Source organism: Opisthorchis viverrini, assembly GCF_000715545.1.
Source record: "Opisthorchis viverrini unplaced genomic scaffold opera_v5_29, whole genome shotgun sequence".
Taxonomy (NCBI): domain Eukaryota; kingdom Metazoa; phylum Platyhelminthes; class Trematoda; order Opisthorchiida; family Opisthorchiidae; genus Opisthorchis; species Opisthorchis viverrini.
The window spans coordinates 2,603,980-2,617,592 of NW_008751685.1; the positions used below are offsets into that span (position 1 = coordinate 2,603,980).

At 46.2% G+C, this 13,613-nt stretch overlaps 1 protein-coding gene across 1 annotated transcript in view; it reads right to left on the reverse strand.

Annotated features, from left to right (window-relative positions):
• Nucleotides 1–13,445, reverse strand: part of T265_13005 (hypothetical protein) — a gene marked incomplete at both ends in the record, with an annotated part of 27,098 nt that extends 13,653 nt beyond the window's left edge. Inside the window, 4 exons of the mRNA XM_009166679.1 lie at nucleotides 113–267; nucleotides 2,250–2,492; nucleotides 4,066–4,197; nucleotides 13,245–13,445. Coding sequence (XP_009164943.1) covers nucleotides 113–267; nucleotides 2,250–2,492; nucleotides 4,066–4,197; nucleotides 13,245–13,443 — 729 coding nt within the window. The remainder of the gene's footprint in view (nucleotides 1–112; nucleotides 268–2,249; nucleotides 2,493–4,065; nucleotides 4,198–13,244) is intronic.
• Nucleotides 13,446–13,613: the final 168 nt, after the last annotated feature.

The following is a 13,613-nucleotide window of genomic DNA, read 5'->3' on the forward strand; positions in this document are numbered from 1 at the left end:
TAGGAGTCTGGATCAAGCAACATAGCTGGGGATAGAGTATTGCCACGATCCGCATATCATATTGTTTTGCTCGCAGGGTGGACGAACCGTAACACCTACAACTGGAACTTACCAAACGACTGATTTTGATGTTCTCCAAGACCTTGATTGCCGTATAATAGTCACCCAGGAGGCAGTGTAGCCGACACAATCCGATCAGACTGAAGAAACCAAGCATTTTGTACAGAACGCAGCGGCCGAACTCGTCTGCAATTTCATCCGGATCACCTGATTAGGGATCGAAGCAAAAGAAGTTATTAAAAGGTTGCAAACTGGGGTGCAACAACAAAGGGTGAATAGTTCGATCAAGTGCGGTCTAAATACCTCTTCTAACCTCAGACAAAGTAGTGAAGTTATGAATCAGAGGCGACAACTGGAATGTAGACATCTGCACAAAAGATAAGACATTATTGTGCACACCTTCGGCTGATCGGATTTATCGATCGTCTCTGAGCGCGTCCTCTAGTTCTTGAAACAGCTAACTCGCCCAAATGACCTAACGGGCGTTCCCATTAACCAGTTAGCAAAAGGAACCGGTGACGATAGGGGATTTTGAGCCAATTATCGCAATTGCCTACTGTCTACTAATACACAATTAGTAGCCACACAAAGACAATTTTGCACCGTAAGGCGACACCGAGAGCCTATGGTCTAATAGCAACCAATAACCTACTCACAGGTCTCAACAAAATCGTTGTGATCGGATTCTGTCATACCCCGGTTCATCGTATAGACATGCACCAAGTACAGTAGCTTCACACGCATTTATGTAGTCTCGGTTAACTCTAAAAAATTACCTGAAGGGGGCATTCCCTCTGCAAGGAACGACCCGACAGCACTATCTGACAGTCCCACCATAGTTTTCACTCCGAAGTCTAATGTAAGCAATCGCTGAAAAAGATAACAGTCATGTGTTTCCGAAATATGGTTTTTGGTAGTATACTCGGTCACTCTTGATTCGTATTGTGTTGCTTCACCTTGCTTTCCAGTTTTCATTGAAACAATTTGCTCCGAAGTCGATGTTAATGGCGCATAATTGGGTAGCAGGAGCATTGGCCGTTGAGTGCAATAAATATTTGAAAAAAGTAGGTACAACTGGGGAGAAGACTGATGGTTATCCACGGGAGACAATGAAACTGATTTGAGAGAAGTGTCCCCTTAACGAGTTTCCGACGAAAGAATTCTACGCAATGCAGGTGATTTCCAAGAAGCGGAAATACCCCCTATAAACTACACACCTATGTACATTGATACAAAAGACGATGGCCAGAATACGATAACTTCTAACCAATGTGGACCTTTTAGAAAAGGGTGCTAGTGTGAGATGTATGCGTCTAACAACCGGCCATGGCGTTTGGTTGGGGTAGGAAGGAACAGAAATTTTTTACATAAGGTCTTGAAAGGCTACACATGATTCATTTCGTTCACCTAAAGTACGTGTACCTTTAGGTTTCAGGTGGAATCTGACCATGACTCAGTGGTTAGAATTTACCGACCGGAAGGTCCGTGGTTCGAACCCGACCTCTGAATCATGACTTCCCCTGTCTAGGCTTGGGCAATCTGGCAGTATCCTAGCCCTCGGGCAGCCTTCGGGCGGCATGGCAGCTAGGCACCGAAAGGGTGTTACAGCAGAACAATTCACTTTTGTATTCACTATTAAAGATAAAGATAAAGAAACGGTGGGGCGAAATGGACCGAGTGGTTAGAGCGCGAATTTACTGACCAGAAGTTCCGTGGCTCGAGTCCGAACTCTGCCTCTCAACTATCCCTGTCTAGGCTTGGGCAGTATCCCAGCCCTGGTGCAACCTTCGGGTGGCATGGCAGCTAGACACCGAAAGGGTGTTACAGCTGAACGATTCATTTTTTATTCACTGTATAAGATAAAGAAACAGTGCTCAGAAGTGCCTCATTGAGTTTGTCACAGGTTTCTAGTGAATAAAATTCAGTGCAATCCACTGTATAACGTGAGTATAACACGTATAAAAAAGCGTTCAGCTGTAGCACCCTTCCGGTGCCTAGCTGCCATGCCACCCGAAGGAAGCACGAGGGCTGGGATACTGCCAGGTTGCCCAAGCCTAGACAGGTATAACCTTAGTGAAATACAAACTAGGCTGGTGTTAACAAGAAACTCAAATGAATTCCAGCTGAATCTCTCGTTTACAATAGCCAGCAGTCGTAGAGATAGTGTTATGTCAAGTAAGTGCATGTACCTTGTTTGGCGTAGTAGCACAACTGTTCGTTGATGTTGGATTTTTCAACCAGTGAATAGAGCACATTGAGTACACTGTGGATACTCCACACACGTGGATTGGCGTGCAACTGCGCCTCATCTTCTGGTTTGTGTTTCTGGCGCGCGCGGAAGTTGGAAAACTTTTGAAACTGATAGAGGAACTCGTCGATGATATCCCACAGCCATTGGTTTGGAAGTGTGAGAGACACTGGCTTTTCAGATTCTGTGAACAGCGATAAAAGACACATTAGTGGGATTCCTGGACCGACGATGACAAGAATGGTTTAATAGCGTATCTGTTGTTAACTACAGTACTACGGTGCAACTTCAACCCGTTTTGAGGTTCAAAATGTTTGTCTGGACCTTCCTAGTCGCTGATTGTCTTCTGGATGAATGGAAAACGAATCCTTATTACACTACTATTTCAAAGGGAGATAATCTGAGACACACTGGGAAGTCCACAACAGCGTTTCTCTTGGGTCTTCTCTTCAACGAAAACACGCCTTCCAGAAAAGATCAGCTATTTCCTTTTCGCCTGTGGTCCCTCAAGGAGGTTCTACATTCAGAAGCTCCGACAGACGCTTGATTTTAAAGGTAGACGGTGAGGTTTCAAAGTGGTAGACAGCCGTTGAAGGTAAATAATAACACTGGAAGAAAGGGTATCCTGCTATGCAGTCCGCAGCCCCGTTCTCAGTGAGGCCCGATATCCCGCGTGGTGGTTTCGTCTCACGGAACAACTGTATTATCGGCGGTAACGTTCGCAACGTTAATCTATTAGCAACCTGAAAATAGGTGTATGTCAACAGCAGGTGTTTGCCATGAAACAAAGGTAGGTTTCTTCTGCGTTCGTTACGCATTCAGAACCCCATTTCTGACGCACTCACCTATGACAGGAAAATTGGCTGTTAGCATTGTTGATGTACACTGTATTCTTTTATTGGTAGAACAAGTACAAAACAAACATAAGGTGAGGTAACGTTGTTGTTTCACGAAATCAGTCAAGTTCTGCAGGAACCAATTATGAGCCGTATAGATGCCGTATCAGACAACAGTAAGAAAGCTACTGAAGTCGCCCATATCGTTCAGAGCATCCAATTAAAGACAAGAGGTCATGTGGGTCCAATCCCAGAAAGTAGATCGCGAAAAACCCGAAGAAAAACAACTTTTCAAGAGCTAAATTTGAGCTCCTAACACGGCAAATGAAAAAGAAACCGTGAAATTACGGATGCTGACTTTCCCTCTGATAGAGTGCAGCTGTTTTCCAAAACAGAAGTTGGTGACGATGAATACACCAAGTTGACCTTTCTTAGCTTTCTACAATGTTTTGTCCCGTTCTACCGGACACCTAGCCGGACCTTGATGGCCGATTGGCCCTAAGAGATGGCCCTAAACGGGTTGCCCCACGAGGCAAGAAAGCCTACTAGTTTTGTACTGTGTTGCATCCCCAGTTGTTGATGTGATAAAAGTGACATACACCAAGACCAAAAAGCTAGCGACTTAGTACCAACTCACATCCACTGATAAAGTGGTTCAGGACACGAGTGGCGATTTATTTCGAAACCCGACTTCACTTCCCGAGTTTGTCCTCAACATTTTACCACCAATACTTTACTGTCCTTTCCTTATGACTTCTGTTTTTCCTCTACGACCAAGTAAATATATGGTAAATAAAGTATACCTAAAGAGTATGTAACTGGAAGAATGTGATGGAATACATAGACTAAAGGTATCGACCGGGGAAAGTACCATTACGGAGTATCGTCCGACACACGGATGCTCGTGCAAGAGAAACTTACGTATAAGTTTGTTGAACAGTGCACAATAATTCAGGTAGGACTGCACCATATCCTCCACAGACAAACTGGTGCTGAGATGTGCATACAGGTGGCGATAATAGAGTTCATTATATAGCAACAAGAACATGGGGTCTAGAGGAGGTAAGGCGTGAGATAATACAGTAATAAAGAGTTATACCATCAACAAGTTGGGCGATCACTTCACAAGAAGGCCAACGGGTGCTTCCAAAGTACTGTTCCGTGAGCTTCGGAAATCTATACAAATGTTAAGAGTAGGTATGGTACCGGGGTATTCTAAATGCGTACTTGACATGGTAGTCGTTTTCGACTTCCAATACGTTTTGTTCCCGAATATGGGCGTGAAAATTCACAATGAAGGAGCGAACATCCTCCTTCAGGCCGGAATAAGAGTCACCAAACATGTCCAAAATGCCCAGTTGAGATTTAAAGTATTAGGGCGAGTTCCTGCAAGCAAGGTTAAGAGAAACCGCAATGAGTACAGCGATAAAACAGTTGACGTAGAATGGGTTACAAGGAAAACACAGCGGGTGACGTATTAGGCAAAACAAAGTAAGTTGCCTAATCGATATCAGTGACATTCGTGCTGTCCATTTCTTTGTAGATTGTCTGATTGAACGCTTGGATGTGTATGTACCTCAAAATGCTTACGAGCGGCCAGCATCAGATCCGCACCCTCATTCATTCTTTTCAACTTAGGGTTTGAAGTATAATTAAATAAACTTTGTGGTTGTACGGCAGTTAAACATCACTGTGATGTTGCTGCCTTTGATGGCGACATTTTCGGCGCGTAGCGGCCACGCCACCCGGAGGAAGCGTAAGTTGTGATACTGCAAGGTTGTTCAAGCCTGGATAGGATCGAGCGAAAAGGCTAGGGTCAGACCCACATGGGCCAGATGATACCTTTGAACTCTCCAGCCATGGTGTGGAATGAATCTCGTGGTCGGCGCCCAACCAAGGGAGGCAGGCATCGCGACATAACCTAACTTGGAAATTAGGTGCGTGCATCTAAAGGAGACGAACGAGAAATATTACGACAGTTTGACTCGTGATGGTGTTTTAAAGACGACCCCAGAATGATCCCGTTCTGATACAATTCTCCGCTGAATATCGCGCACGGATCACCACTCAGTCGGTCGTCAGCGTTTTACAGTCTTTACAAAGCGTACAAGCCATTAAGGTCTTAATACCTTGCCACATCCCAAAAAACCTTCGCACCGTATTTCTCCTTTTTCGGTAACTTCGTCACTCCACCCACCAGTGTATTATCTTTAGGAAAAGTGTTACGGGAACCTAGTGAAATCGCTTTTCCAATCAACGCCTCTATGAGTAAATGACTCATTTTTCCATGTGATGGTTCAGTTCGATCTTCTGACTCCAGCTATACCGCGTAACAGTTGAAAATGGTTGTGGAGTTTGTAGAATTTGGATTCACATTACTGTCATGTTCTGCCACAGTTCTCCTGTCCTTGTGAAACCATTCTGTTGAATTCACACCACACGTGGCACGCGATGGATTCGAAGGTCATATGATTACAGGTCATCAGCAGTGTATTTTTGAGTGAGCCAGAAGTGGAAACCCGGGAAACATGATATACGAGGCGGGTTTGTTGCCACTACGCACGCGTATCGACCCATACACGGGTGTGATGTGAAGCAATATGCGTATTCCAGAGGGACCGGATGTCGAATAAAGAGCTACGTAGTAGCTAGTAGCTACGTAATAAAATTGAACCCGCGGTTGTTTGGCAGAAGAAAAGTGGCACAGTGACATTTTCTGGTGAACAACTGTTGGCTAGTGCAAATCTGTAAAAGAGGTTTGTAAGCATTGGGGCAAGCCCAAACATACCCGGATGAACTGAAACGCCCTCCGTGCTCACTGAAATATCCAGGGATGAGAGCCATATACGAAATCTGTATGATGGATACGACGGTAGTCACTTCTCAATAGGAAGTGTTTTTTCACAAATCGCTGCTGCATTTGGTTGAAGTACCTCCATCATTAGTTGGTTTAGGGTTCTCACCACCAATCATAATTATTATCAGCTGTAAAGGCCGTGTACTGTTGTACAATGTTGCCAAAGTTTCGTCCGCCGCTAAGTTGGGAAGGTAGTAATAGATAGCTATACACTAGAAGCCACAAATGATGCGTCAATGCAAAGGTGTCAGTGGGCTTTTCGATCGGGAGGTACACATTGAAGGCAATAGTTTCAATATTGTCTCTGCTGGTTCAGAACTAGAAATGACCATTTACCTCGCCGTGCATCACACACTGTACGTCCGGCTATAATAAGAACCCTAAACACTTCGAAGTCCGTTTTCAAACCCCGAAAGCAGGCCTACTTAGTCGCCCTTAATATTCACACACTGAAACAAGCAGGACAACAGGTAGCTCCTGTTCGTACGCTGGATTTCCTCTACATTGGTGTATGCTGTCACTCAGAAACAAAAATACAGAATGCTGCAACTCTGATTATGCAGACGCCGCTGCAGCTTTACAAGTTGGGGTGGGTGTTATAGTAAGCGACCGAGTGAAAGTGTCTTTACTTGACTGGATAACCGTTGACAGTCGCTTCCGGGCGGTTCATTTGGTAACATCTACGAAAGTCTCCAAAACGTTAGGTCCTCCGCACACTGTTTATTGTGTCTGTTTACGCCCCAACCGATTAGCTCTAAATCTACAAAAGTTTCTATGACGCTCTAGGTGCTCCTTTACAACAGACTGAAAGCTCAGGTATAGTTGTCGTTGCTGGCGACATGAACGCCCTGGTAGGTAGACTAAGCATTGATGAAGCCCCACTGGTTGGTTGTCTTGGATTGGACAAATCGTTCAGCTGTAGTACCCTCTCGGTGCCTGACTATCATGCCACCTAAAGGTTGCACGAGGGCCGGGATACTGCCAGGTTGCCAAAGCCCAGACAGGGGAAGTCGGGTACGAATAACGGACCTTCCAGTCAGTAAATTCGCGCTCTAACCACTTGGGCCACCTCCCCTGACACCAGACGCACGGAAAACGGAGACCACCTGCTTCAGGCGCATGTCTATCACAGACTGTTCCTTTACCGTACTGAATAGCAGAATAGCGGAAATCGCTTGTCAACGTGGTGCCCACCAAAAAAGCAGCCCCGAATCCAAATCTACTATATCGCCACCAGTTATCGGTGTCGAGGGTCGATCACTGTCTGCCGCTCCTTCTGAAACACCAGTGTGGACTCCGAAAATTCACTTACACGCTGCTGCCTTTCATTTCGCCCTTCAGGTTCATGCAAAACGCGCACAACTCACTTAGTCATTAAGAATCTTATGGACCCGGAAATCAACGAAAATATCAGATCCGGTTCCTCGAAAAGATGCCTTAAGTGATAATCAAAGTCAGAACTTCTGCATGCGAGAAAACTCAACCAATCTCATCCACACATAGAATCTCTGGTAGAACCGCGGCTTTGCTGGAGGGCCGGCGACAGATTCCCTCTGATCGCAACCCCAACTCCACGCGATGCCTCATCCGACACCAGATGAAACTGAGTGTCCATGCAGAAAACGCAAAAATAATAAAAATTTCCACAATCTGTTCCAACCGATTCGTTAGGCTGGTCCTCGGACGCTTCTTGCCGGAGAAATTACCAGGAACTAAAGTGGCTCCTGATGTGAAAAAGCGTTCAGCTGTAGCACCCTTCCGGTACCTAGCTGCCATGCCATCCAAAGGAAGCACGAGGGTTGGGATACTGCCAGGTTGCCCAAGCCTAGACAGGGGAGGTCGAGTGGCGAAGGTCGGATTCGAGCCACGGACCTTCCGGTCAGTAAATTCGCGCTCTAACCACTTGGGCCATCTCGCCACCTTGGCCACCTGCCACTCCTACTCCGGAATCATGGCCTTCATCAGAAAGGTGAACCGTGAATATAGAGTCACCTTTAACCTCAGAAATGTCCAAGCGTATTTCATTGCTCAAGCGTCATCGCGCTGCTGATCCTGACGGCTTTCCACCTACTCTGTTCGAGGATAGCAGTGGGTTTCTCAGCCAGTACCTGTCTAGTCTATTTAGGTCCCACACAATGGGGGTGAATCGATAATGGTGCCCATTCTAAAAAATGTCACCCGCAATGAATGCAGTAACCAGAGGTGTTGGTTTGACACTGCTGTGACAAGGCTCCTAGCTCTAAATTTTCTTCGTCTTACGGTGGCATGTAGAACCTTGGCTTGTGAGAATCAAGTGGGATTTCGACCGAGTGGAGGCGGCGTTGACCACACCGGTGTTAGAGCAGCACCACAATTACGGACGACCCATAATCTTGGTGTCCCTTGACTAAAAGGGTGCATTCGATTGTCGGTCGGTCAGTGCTGTTAACTCCAATCGATCAATAGGGTATGCCCTAGAAGTTTGTGAAAATGATTTGGTCCTTATATTCACATACCTCTGGGCGTGTGGAGTGCATGGTGGGCTCTTTAAAACTTCCCTACAAGTGGCATCCGATAAGGAATTCCTCTTTCTCCCTTCTAGCTTAGTTTCGTCACTGATGAAATACTGAAGGGAACGATTGGAGGTTTCCAAAATTCCAATGTTCAGATTGTTTCTGGTGCGAACCTTGTCTATCTTGAGTATGCAGACGACATCGCCCTCATCGTTGAAGACCAAGGTGAAGCACAAGCCCCGTTGAATACATTGACCACCGTCATACCATTTTTCGGAATGAGCTTAGCATCTTTAAAGCGTTAGGCATAGCCATAACTGTATCTCTAACTCAGAACGGCTGACCGGTGGCCTTCGTTTCTAAAACACTGACAGTGAGCGAAAAAGAACCACTCTGCTACTGAGGAAGGAGCAAACACCATCGTTGAGTCTATCCGTAAATGGGAAAAATTATCTCTTCGGGAAACACTTAAAGCTTTTCACCAACCAGTTGTCAGCTTCCTCCATGTAATGTCGCAGAAAAATCATCCTGTGACTTGTCTATAAAAACTTGGTTAACTACTACAGGAACTGTTTTGCTGAGATTTGAACGTGCCTTAAAGTATGAACTAATCGTTGAGGAAGTCGAACTCAAATTACAATCCACATTGCGCCCACGTTCATTTCCAAGCTGAAAAGGTACCGTATCCATCCGCCATCTCGATCCTTGTGGTGACCGCACATTTGTCAACCACTTCACGCGTACTTCATCTACCGGAGGGGCAACGACGCTCATACACATCTATCTGACTAGCATGCGCTTCCGCTCAGTAACGCTTAAGGTACTGTCGGTCATCGTTAAGTCTCACTCACCGGAACCGGGCGATACACCTGCATCTCCAAATACATACGACCCTTAGATCTTTGATTTAGCCAGGCTTCAGCAATGTAGACGACCCTACACTTTAGGGAACCGAGAAGTCTGACCACACTTTTCACCACCCCTTAATAGATTTCACAACCAATCTTTATTCAGTCCCTGTGTCCACGTTATCCCTCTCTACACACAATCCAACGTCCCGGGTGAATGTCATGACTATCCTCTGTGCTAACATTATCGCTTCGCATCGACCATGTTTTCGCCTTTACTTTCAGCTTACGTACGTCTATTCTTCGACAAGCGCTATTCATTCTACGCTTTTCAATCTTGTTCTCGCGCCCGATCAGAATCTAGAACGCATTTTTTCTGACCATACCCCTAACAAGCCAAAGAGAATCACTGGAGATTGTGGAGAATTTTGCATAGCCCGACAGCTGTATTAGCTCTGAGGAAAGTGTCTGATGAAGTCAGTACAAGAATCTCAAAGGCTCGAATCACGCTTGTTAATTGGCGTCATTTGTGGCGCCATACATACATCATACATATAACTGGGTCTCAAGGGTCACGTGTATCAGGCTACACTAAGGGCTGTGCCGCTGTATGGGTGCGGGACGTGGTTCCTTCGGACAGATGATGTGGGGCATCAAGTTTTTGACCACCGATGCCTCAAAAACGTGGCTAGTTGTGGATGGCATCAGTGTGTTTGTAACGAGGTGATTAGAAAACGGGTATTTGGTTGTTCTGCAGGCACCTCAGTCCGGGAAAACATCCAGCATCATCGACTACGATGGCTCGGTCATCTGCTGCGTATGCCGAAACACCGTCTACCGAGACGAGTGTTGTTCTCCGTGCCTCCTTCAGGATGGCTCAAACTGCGAGGTGGACAGCACATAACTTGGCAGAAAGGTATGAAAGAGATCCCGAAGAGTTTGTGTGTTGTTGGAGTTGTACGCCTTCCAGGGTGCGGTCTCCGTGACCCCGTCTGTGCTGGGCTGGAGACGTTGTAAGGAATGGCGGCTAATCGATGTCAGTGGCGTTCGTGCTGTCAGTTTCTTTCCAGATTGTCTGACTGGGCGGTTGGAGGTGTAGGCACCTCAGAATGCCTGACATAAGCCAGCACTAGGTCCCCTCCCTCACTCACTTTTCCCTCTTTTTTCACCCTAGGACTTTTAATATAATTACATATGTATAGACGAACCTTATGGTTGTATGGCAGTGAAGCATCAGTGCCAACACTGATGTTGCTGTCTTTGATGATGATGATGGCGGTGGTGGTGACGATGATACAGTTGCCCAGTTAGACAAATTCATCTGCTACCTCAGTATGAATTTGGGGTTCGAGCCGACCAGGTCTCGCAGCAGCTCTCTAACGTAAACGCATGCCAAACTGAGAAACGAACTAAACACTGCCTCAGGAAAGGCCGATAATTTATGCAGGTTAACTTTGCCCGGAGGCACTCACTGTGCCTGACGGTCTACAAAGGAAAAAGGCAGCTTCCAAGTCAAGAGAAACAACCATTATTGGTTGCCGAAAGCTGCTTTGCTGTTCGATAACCTTTTAGAGGGCGAAAATGTGGTCAATCTATCCTCTTTCGGGACGTGACTCAGCTTAATTTTAATGGATCTGCCTCTACCTTCAAAGGATAAGACCAGCGCGAGCACCTTCGATACAGCGGCTAAGAGGACAATGTCACGGTGGTTTTCACACAATGGAAGCATCAGTGCCAACACTGATGTTGCTGTCTTTGATGATGATGATGGCGGTGGTGGTGACGATGATACAGACAGTTGCCCAGACAAATTCATCTGCTACCTCAGTATGAATTTGGGGTTCGAGCCGACCAGGTCTCGCAGCAGCTCTCTAACGTAAACGCATGCCAAACTGAGAAACGAACTAAACACTGCCTCAGGAAAGGCCGATAATTTATGCAGGTTAACTTTGCCCGGAGGCACTCACTGTGCCTGACGGTCTACAAAGGAAAAAGGCAGCTTCCAAGTCAAGAGAAACAACCATTATTGGTTGCCGAAAGCTGCTTTGCTGTTCGATAACCTTTTAGAGGGCGAAAATGTGGTCAATCTATCCTCTTTCGGGACGTGACTCAGCTTAATTTTAATGGATCTGCCTCTACCTTCAAAGGATAAGACCAGCGCGAGCACCTTCGATACAGCGGCTAAGAGGACAATGTCACGGTGGTTTTCACACAATGTTCGCACACCCTTTTTGAAGATAGGAATGACTGTCAATGCGCGCCATTCTATAGGCACTTTTACTTCATTTCGAATAGCGCCAATAAGATTTATCATACACTTATCTAGGAATTCTCCTTCTTTGAATAGGGCTGGATACATACCCTTCAGTCATGGTGCCTTCCCACGTTTCAGCGGGCATATTTCGCACTATTTCTTCAAGCCGGCGATTAGGATTTACATTTCACTTGCCAGCGTTCACTGCCTCAAGGGGATGTCTTGCAGGAGGCCCATTAAAGTGTTCAAAGTATTTGGCTCAACTTTCCAGACGGCAGTTTTGTAAGTAAATTTGTGGACCGCCTTCTTCACTTATCGTTTCATTGACCTTTAACCAGTCGATCGTAGTAATGGTACGCGGCACAGCCGTTCACCGTGGTGAAGTGTGACAGACGGGACTCGAGATGGACCTATCTCCTTCAGCCAGCAGTGGACTTATTGATACATTTACCTTTAAATGTGTGCATACTAGAACATGCGGCACAATGCGCGACACGCACCACCCTAAGCCCACCTCCCGGGAAGCATCTCAGAATCGTGTAGTTGTACGGGATCTCTTCAAAATCACTCCTTATAAGTCTTGAGGCAACCTTTGTACGGGGAAAAATGCCAATGATAATAATAACAATCACTATCATCAGTATCACACCGTGTGCATGTTGTACTGCATATTTTCGTTCGTTCGTTGAGTCGCATGGCGGTCGCGTGGGCCCCCCGGAAACTGAGACGAAATGCCCGGACGACACGTTCATCTTCCACATCATCCACGTGGAGGGTAATAGGAATTTGAAGAGGGATGCATCTCTGAGGGGGCGAATCTCTCATCCAACTATTTCCAGACTAGCCAAACTGGAAAAACGCAAAAAGCGCCATGAAAGGATCTCAGTCTGGGGCAGAGCGCCGAGCGAAAAAGCTCAGCTCTGATTAGTCCCTACCCTGACCAATCAATCCTAAGGGGCGCATGGCCACGGATGCATAACAATAATAATAATCACAATGTTTATTCCCAACTTGTGGGTGGCATGCCGTCTGGCATGATCATGCGTTTACAGTCAGAATGGGGCATGACTGAGGGATTTGCGGGCAGTGAGCATTGCGCGAAAAGGGGACAATGTCATAAACAGTGGGAGGTACTCGATTAAATAATGATAATATGTTTCTTTTGCAACTTGTAGGGAACAATAGGCATGAGGTCCGAGTAATTCAGTGACTCAGTTGGCTGACATGAACTAAAACTAGAAAACCGTTGCTGGCCATGAGTGACCTTGGGCGGTTGGGTAAATGGCCGGAGTCATAACAAGCAGCTTAACCAGGAAATACCCACCTCATGACTCCCGAGGAGATCGAAACTGGTTTTGGGCTGTCGAATGGTTTTCAGCAGCCTGTGAGTAGTGTGTCACGTCAGAAATTTTTTTAAGTTTTATTCATTTTTCCCTTTTTCAGTTTCCCCTTTTCACGTGTGACGGAACGCCTAAGTGTCTTTTTTCCTGTCTGTCCTATAACTCTTCTCGTCGTTTTCTATGTCATCCCATCATTGTTCCCTTTTCGTACATGAGCAAAGTCCTTACACCAGTTCACTTCGTTGCTTCTCAACAGTGCCCAATAAAATCTACAACGAAGCTGGCTGCTGGAGGCCCAGCTCCACTCACTTGTTGGGGTTTCCTCGGAAAGACCGTCGGTATACAGTTCGACCACTGTATCATACAGGGCTGCTAGTACCAAGCGAAGAAAATGCGGCAGAAAAATGGAACCATTTTCCAGAAAGTTCACGAGGCTGACGCGAGGTTCGTCCCAAAAAACCAGCACGCGTTCGGATGAGCCGCAGGCTGCCCAAAAGGATTTGGCGACTTCTGGAAAAAGGAAAGGTCCCAACTTTTTTCGAAAAGTCGACTTCAGGGTATACAGAAGATGAGCTGGCATTTCGTAAAATGCGGAACCGCTTTAAGGCGGAAATCCGCCAATGGAACATACGAAAACAAGCCGCCAAACTAGGCCTCGCTCTGAAAAACAAAAACATA